The 8,647-nt window shown below is 31.8% G+C and overlaps 1 protein-coding gene across 1 annotated transcript; it reads right to left on the minus strand.

Moving 5' to 3' along the window:
- Positions 1–4,010: 4,010 nt before the first annotated feature.
- On the minus strand, positions 4,011–8,418 carry LOC141699912 (potassium transporter 5-like). Its single transcript, XM_074503717.1, has 9 exons — positions 8,168–8,418; positions 7,848–8,070; positions 7,464–7,712; positions 6,604–6,654; positions 6,245–6,505; positions 6,099–6,151; positions 5,844–5,958; positions 5,486–5,740; positions 4,011–5,377 (listed from the first exon to the last, which is right to left on the minus strand). The coding sequence occupies exons 1-9, from the start codon at positions 8,315–8,317 to the stop codon at positions 4,317–4,319; spliced, it is 2,418 nt and encodes an 805-aa protein (XP_074359818.1). The 5' UTR covers positions 8,318–8,418; the 3' UTR covers positions 4,011–4,316.
- Positions 8,419–8,647: the final 229 nt, after the last annotated feature.

Here is an 8,647-nt window from a genome sequence, read left to right on the forward strand (position 1 = left end):
TAAAATTATCAATAAAACTATGTTGTTCAATGAGTGATATTGTCTTTTTCAAATATATTTTATAGAGTTATAGTTAATTGATTAAGTAATCACCTTGCTAAAATAATATTTTTTTAAGGTCCCAACATAATGGAGACATTATATTTTTACCCTCAATAAAATAATAATTTCGTTATAATAATATTTTTCCCCTTACCAAAGTTATCACTTTAATTAAGTTTAAATGTTCTAAACAATTATGAACATATATGTCTACTAATATAATTATCATGAAGTCATATCATTTAAACTTTTAAATGAACAAAATTAAGAATTGAATTCAGTTTTTTTTTAATTTATATAATGTTAAAAAAAATCTGTGTCATCCATGTATTGCACGTGTTTTAAAAGCTAGTCTATTATATATCTAATACAGCAACAGGGGGTTCGGCTGAGCAAATTTAATCATAAATACAGTAATTAATATTCATACATTATTTGTTTTATCTCATTCATTATTATATAATTAATACAGATTCATTCATGTAATTTTTATTACCTCAATTAAAACATCATTAATATGCAACTCATTCATTATTATATAATTAATACAGATTCATTCATGTAATTTTTATTATCTCAATTAAAACATCATTAATATGCAAGTCATTAAAAATAATTTTTTCATAAAATTTACATACTCTATTAAAAAAAATTAGTATAAAAAATTTAAATGATAACCCTTGTATAAGAATTCATATAATATATAAGTTATCTCATCATTGATTTACTAATATCGATTATTTGTTGCATACTTAATATATATATATATAACTAATTATTATTGAGATACATGCATGCATCATATAATACATAAATTATATCATAATTGACTTACTAATATCGATTAATTATTGCATACTTAATATATATATATATATATATATATTTATAACAAATTATTATAGAAATACATGCATGCATGCATGTATACATACATATATACGTACATCCAAATATATGTACGTATGTACATATGTATATATATAACAATTTAGTTAGGAATGTTATATTTTCAGAGCAATTCTTAATTATCAGAGCAATACAATAAAAATATTATATTACCCTCGGTTTGTTTTTCCAATTTGGCATGGGTAGTATTGTCTTGTCCTTTTTATTTGCTTCGAAAATTAAAAACCTGATCTTCAAATGAAATTTCGTTTTTAGTTAATGATTCAATATTTTTTGTCTACAAAAAATAAAATTGTACTTATTTTTAACGTAAGTTAAATTCTAAAAGCGAGAATACATACATTATTAATTATCAAATTAATAATATAAATAAGTGAATTTTAAATATAAAGTAAAAATAAATATTAATAGTAATAGTAATAATTTTAAATTTTATTAAAAATAAAAAATATTTAATTTGAATAGCAGGTCTATAAAATATATATTAAAAATTCTAATAATAATAATTATTATTATTATAACAAAATAAACAATATTAATACACGAGAAACTTGAGCAAAAAATCATGTTATTTATAAAAAGTGATAGTACATTTAAATTATAATAAAATTTATTTTTACAAAATATTATTGTTCGTCATTAATCTTAATGATATTATCACAGCCTACCACTGACCTTTAATCACACGGTTGACTAATATATACCATATTTATCACATTAACACTAATATTTAGATCTACTATAAACATTTTCGAATTAAATATTAAAAAACAAATCAACTAGACAAACTTATATATTAAATATGGTTACGTGCATCGCAACCATTTATACCTCTAACTGAATAAATATTTATATCTAACCATGTCATACTTTAAGTATTATATTCTTATATTTACACAAAAATAAATAAATTAAGGACTTTCATATAGACATATATATATACACACATATATATATGTGTATATATTATATATACACATATATATGTATGTATATGTGAATTTATGCAAAAAAACCTTTAAGTTATGGTTTTCATAATTCATAAAATATATGATAATGTTATTTATATTGATATTTTACGGCGTCGTCATGGCGACCAGAAAGCGTCTAGTATATCGAGAGATGTGGATTTATTAATATTTTTCGAGAGAGGGGAAAGAGTGACTAAGGTCGGAAATTAAAATTGAAGAATACTAAAATTTAAATAACAATTATAAAATAAAAATTTTTGTAAACAAACAATTATATCGTGTAGTAGGTTAGGTAATTAATAAAATTTATAAAAAAAATTCATAGATCGTCCTTAACGGTGGAAAATAAGAAATGTCACTGCAGGTCTCTACGTCAATTATAGATAAATACTATTGCACCAATGTCATCACAATAAAAATCTAATTATATACACAAATAAATTCATCATCATTCGGAGGGAGGACAACATGAAATGTTATCAACAAATATAACTAAAATAATATCGATTCGATCAATTTAGAGCATGCCCGTGCATTGCACGGGCTATAGAGCTAGTTGTTATTAATAAGGGAAACAACCTTTAAAGGGTAATTTGATTTCACCCTTTTTGGTTTCACTAATATTTGGTTTCACCCCTTTTTAAATATTACTATAACTCTAAATATATTATTTAATTCTTTTTTTATTTCTATATAACTTATATTATTTCTATATGTAATCACATGTTTAACATACAAAATAATGCCGATCACATTTCTAACATACAAAGACACAAAATAATTCTAAACAAATCAATATATTATACCTATTTAGAGTGTGCCCATACTGTCTAAAGATTACACACCGCGCTGTCCATGAATGATTGGTATCGCCTAAAATGTATAATCTTGGTAATGTTTCTATATCAAATGTAACCAGGAGAGGGTTAGCAGGTCGAGAGATATGTATTTTTTATACTAAATGAGGGAAATGGAAAAGTTAATAAGATTAAGAATAAAAATTTTAGAAAACCTAAAATTCAAATAACAATTATAAAACAAAATTTAATGTGAAAAACTAGCTATATTCTGCAATTGTTTAAATAACCGCGCGCATACAATAATCGTACAATTATTTTTATTATATAATTTAGCTAGAATTTAGAATAAATTTCTATAATTATTATTTAATATTGATATTTTAATCTCGGTCACGTGCTTCACTCGGTTTCTCAACTAGTATATATATACGTAACTATTCACATTGTGTCACATATATAAAATATGACGGGTCTATGTAATTAGTGGTTAGTATACTTATTCACTAATTGTATCAAGGATTTTTCTACTGTGTGCTCATGGGCACATGCTAAGAAAATGTGATAGATGAATTGTAAAAATTTGATTGGTGGAGAGCTCCCTGCATGCACAAACATCCCCCAATCAAATTTTTACAACTCATTTATCACAGCGGTTCAGTATGCTGAACTATTTTTACAAACCTATTCACAGATAATTTACTCAAATTTAGCGAATCTTCGAGTCAAACTATGTTGTATTCAAATTCAGCTCATTTATAAATCGATTCTTAAAATTATGTTCATATTCGTTCTCGTTTAAAATAGAACCGATCTTAAACCGGATTTTTTTAGAAACTCCTGCTAGAAAGCTGGTGTTAACAAAAAAGAATGTCAAGATGCTGGTGTTCAGGAGCTCCCAGGATTGATCTCACTGCAGCCTATACTTAAGTTGGAAACAGATTAAGAATAACAGCCCGATGAAGAGTGCACCAATTATGCAGTAGTTTTGACATTAAAGAGGCACAAATGAGTGAGTAGACTGACTTTTACAATCTGATTCTTGGATTCACTTTCTGCTCTAGCACTCTTGAACATGATAACAGTGTCACTGGACCTGAGCTTGGTAACATGAAGTAGCGTAAAGGTCAGCTGCTCATTTCAGCCTTGTTAGAATGACACACTACTTGAACTCTGCAACACATATGAGAGCACATTGGTGACATTATCCAGGAACTGAATCATAACCTTGCTAAGGGCTGATTCAACAATTTTCATAACATCAATTATCATGACTGGTACTCCAAAAATTATATGTATATTTCAATGGCTTATTGTTTCATTGTCAAGATAAAAGAGTGAAATCTACAACAAGTACGCGCGATGCAAATAATTTAACCATATGAAACTAGAGTCTCGCCATACCCGAAGCAAACATGATACTTTTATACCTTTAAAGTTCTCGCAAAATAAAGTTCATATGTTGAATGATCAACAAATATTTGATGATTTATCAAATGCCTAATCTCTTATAACACTAGTTATCAGTTTAGCACACGAAATGTCATCTTGCTTACGACATATTTTTAACCAACTCGTGAAACAATTAATAAGCTAATTATATTTCATATGTCATTCCAACTCGGAGAAGCCTGGTATGAGGAATATGTATTGTCTTTTCTCCTTGCCTGAAATTTTTTCTAAGGAAGCTGTAAGCATAATTGACAATAACTTTGTTGAACCAAGAAGAATCTTGTTTGGCTATCACCTCTGCTTCTCCTAGAAGATAAACAATGCCTTTCTCCTTTGCATTTTGGATAAATTGTATCTCTTCTTCAACTCCTATAATAGGTCTTGTGCTAATATCGCTTGAAGTATTTGGTAATGATCTGATGGAGTTTGAAGAAGAAATACGTGGCAAGTCCTCGGTGTGAACTGTAGGTGAGCTAGTTCTTCCTTCTAAGTTCTCAATTTTGTCTGTTGAATCATGTATCACGTTTGTGTCAGGAAGGGGCTCATGTGCCATCAGTTCATCCCTAGATATCCCTATATTGGCTTCAACAGTACATTGTTCATGTCTTATGAACTCCTTTAGATTTTCCACGAGCTGGTCTTCAAAATCACGGGGCTCCTCTATCTTGTCTTTATATCCATATCTAACTACACAACGGTATATCCTGTACTCTCTTGTTCCAACCTGTCTGAACAAAAATCGCTCCTCAACCATCACAGTACTGATAGGAATGAACTTAAGAGATACAAAAACCATAACCGAGTGAATAGATGGAATGATTTCAATAAAATGAGGAAATATTGATGGAATTCCCTCGACAAGCTCAGAGTATAGCAGCCCAATTCCGGGGACTCTGTTTATATTTGTGTTTGCTGCCAAATCCTGCATGTAACTAGGAGAAACCTTGTTATCAAGCTCGAACTTGTACTTTTGAACATACACATAGTGCCATATCCCCATTACTGTCATCAAGACAAGCGAAAATGTTATAGGAAGATAGCCTCCTTCTATGAATTTGGATAGGACGGCCGACAGGTATACACCCTCCATCGTACCAAACAACGTGAAGAATAGCATGATCCACCACAATTTCACATTCCATATGATCAGCATGATCAGGCTGACCACGCACGTGGAGATGAACATGACACCGACCACAGCAATCCCTGCATGAATGTAAATTTTATTATCTTAGTTCCAATTTAATATTTGTAATTGAGTTACCAGAACGGAAAATTACGGTGTCAGAATTTCGACCAAGTTTTACCACTCACCATATGCATTTCCAATCTTTTCGGTGGTCTTAAAAGTGAAGGTCACAAAAATGGAGCAAATCATGATCATGTAGTTGAGCTCCGGTATGTAAACCTGACCCTCATGCTTTGCAGATGTATGCACTACTTTAACCCTAGGAAAACAACCTAGACTTAAAGCTTGTGCAATAATCGCAAAAGCTCCAGAGATCATAGCTTGGCTAGCTATAATGGCAGCAGCAACCGCAACCACAAACATGGGCCAGTAAATCGTCTCTGAATGAATAAATCAAGTGTCATGTCGTAATTAGCACAAGTAATCAAAAGTTCAAAAGGTACCTTTATAATTACAATACACGGTTTAAGTCACAGTACTAGCCTGGAATAGAAGCATAGAAAGTATCAAGCACATCACCGGGATTCTTGGAGAGATATGCCGCTTGGCCAATATAGGTAGACAGTAATGCAGGTAGTACAACTGTACTAAAGCTAAGCTGTGACAGATCAGAATGAGAAAAGAAAAAGATTACACAGCAGTCAGCATACATGGGTAATACCTGGACTGTGTAGGTAGGAAAGCAAAAACGTATGTAAAACATGTGTCACATATAGTGCATAAATTAACTTTGATTACCTGGACTGCTAATACACTGAAATGGCCAATGTCAGCAAACATGGCTTCAGTACCTGCAATTTCATGTAAAGTTTAAACTAAGACAAACTAGCTAGCAAGCCATGTAAGGAGAAAGCTACTAATATGTTTGTATCGATATATCTTACCTGTGATGCACAGAACAACTCCACCAAGTGACTGCCATCCTTTCGACCCATTTCTTTTGAAATAATCTATGATGTATTTTGGATTCAATGCAAGCAATACAGTTACATCATGTTTGATCAAGTTGTAAAGTCCAATTCCACCGATGGATGCAAACCAGACGATGATGATTGGAGCAAATATGTATCCCACCTTATCACTCCCAAATTGTTGAACCGAAAACAAAATCACTAGGATTGCAATCGAAATCCCCACAACAGCATCTGCACACAATCTCCGATATTTAAATTAAAGATGACTAGCTATATGTATTAAGTTTACAGTCAAATTTAATAAATATGAGGTTAAGTTGAGCAAGTACTTTGGTCAAGGCAGTCCACCTTGTTCTTGATTCCACCCACTGCTGATAAGACTGTGTAGGATACACATTAGAACTTGATTTCAAAGTAAATAAAACATCTTATTCGTATTTGAAGTATGTTCAGTGACGAATTGCTCATTTTATTTTAATATGTATTCGGATTGTAGTTAGTTGACATTGAAACGGACAGAGAAAGTGTTGGACAAATTTAGTATTTTAGACTAAGTTGTGAATCATTTTGAGACTAGTGAGACATTATCTGTTAGTGGTGTGTATTTATTGGAACGTATTCTTCTCTTCGAGTGGATTCCAACGCATATTTACATGCTCAAAATAAGTAAAATGTGAATGAGAACTGATGTTCCAAAGTTTACCTTTTAATATGAAAAGTGGTTTTGTACCACATCGAGAGTGGCACAAACCTATTCCTTAGTTTTTCTTATAAATACCATGTACCACATCGAAAAGAAAAATAAGTCATTTCAAGCCTCTCTTTATAAATAGAGTCTTTGGCCACCAGTTTTATTATGTCGAGGAAATAAGAGTCTATCTCTTTCATTCTCGGTCTCTTTAGTCTTAAATTTTTCCAATATTCCGGTGATAGTTTGGGAAGCAGGTCGCTAAATACGGATGGTGCGGGGTGAACTGCTTTAAGGAGATAGTTTTCTGGACTCGAGATTAAATCCAATCTCTGTTTGTTTTCTCAAACCCTTCTCCTAATTTAATTGTTAATTTTTATACGCTTATGTGATTTAAGAATTAGCAATGTTCTTGTGAATTAGTTATATATTCAATATATATATATATAATAATGTCTTTATCGTATAAGATTGGTAACAGAAAGTATATGCTACACATACCTGAAATACTGGGTGTTAGAATACCATCACCAATGGTCATGGAACATCCAAGGATAGCGACCAATATAAGCATGATTTTGGAAGGCATACTCTTTGAAAGCTTGTCTTTTACCTTCTCAGCCCATCGAAACTGGCTGGATGGGTTGTTAAGTATGTAGTTAGACAACTCCTTATCCTCCGGTTGATTACTTGGAACTAAACTCATATTAGCATGGCGGGAGATGAGAGAATAAAGTGCAAATGTTCCACCTGCATCATTTGTGTATAGGTTTTAGTTTGCATTTATGCATGCATGTCTGAACAGTCTTGTGCTCCTAAGTGTAACATAGTTTGTTGCAGTGCACGATTATATATCAGGATTTATGCAAACATGATAAGAAATACCATTGCCATTGTCGTTGGCTCGGAGAACGATGAAGGCGTACTTGATGAGAGGCGAGAGGAGTAAGGTATAGATAATTAAAGAGAGCACACCAAGTATATCTTGGTTATCCTTAATACCATCCGTAAAGGTACTGGAATACACGTAGAGTGGAGATGTCCCGACGTCTCCATATATAACTCCCAAGCACTGAAATGCCAAGATCAGCGTCCTGCCCCAACTTGCCTGCACATAATGTATATGTCTTAGTATGTATGATGCACCCATAAAAAAACTTTGATCTCCCGGGTACCCTACATATCATGTGCAGATTTAAATTAACCTGAGAATGATGAGTATGGGTGGTAGAGCCAGCTTCCATGTTGAGTGCATCAACTCGCCTTAGCTTAGCTCCTTCCATCGTTTGGTTGTTGCTAGTTGTGGTTGCACAAGTATTGGGTGGAGCCACGGTTTCTGATGACTGATCGGCCATTTCTTCTTCTACTTCAGTAGTCTGAAATTACAGTATAAAATGACTTAAAGATTAGTCTGGCAGATTGTTTATAGCATTTAGATGTGAACTTTTGGCAGCTTATACAAAGCATGTGCATGTTTTGTCCTGGTTTTTGCCGTGAATTACAATCACAAGGTTTGTGTTTTGAAGTATTTTCGGAGCAAAAAAAGAAGGTGAACAGGTGAAATTACTCTAGCATTGATTTTGTTATAGGGTGTTGCTAGATGCAATAATATTTTACTTCATGCACTAACGAGTAATTACCTTTAAAACCCTCCTAACATAAAATGATTACTCCATCAGCACAGT

This window comes from Apium graveolens, unplaced genomic scaffold (assembly GCF_009905375.1).
Source record: "Apium graveolens cultivar Ventura unplaced genomic scaffold, ASM990537v1 ctg149, whole genome shotgun sequence".
In the NCBI taxonomy this organism is placed as follows: domain Eukaryota; kingdom Viridiplantae; phylum Streptophyta; class Magnoliopsida; order Apiales; family Apiaceae; genus Apium; species Apium graveolens.

What these genes read in the sequence shown, in the direction of transcription:
- LOC141699912 (XM_074503717.1), bottom strand. Translation starts at nt 8,317, where the DNA reads ATGGCCGATCAGTCATCAGAAACCGTGGCTCCACCCAATACTTGTGCA. An exon ending in AGTTGTTCTGTGCATCACAG is followed by an intron (nt 6,152 to 6,244) that starts GTAAGATATATC and finishes ATGAAATTGCAG; the next exon opens with GTACTGAAGCCATGTTTGCT. An exon ending in AAAGATTGGAAATGCATATG is followed by an intron (nt 5,378 to 5,485) that starts GTGAGTGGTAAA and finishes ACATTCATGCAG; the next exon opens with GGATTGCTGTGGTCGGTGTC.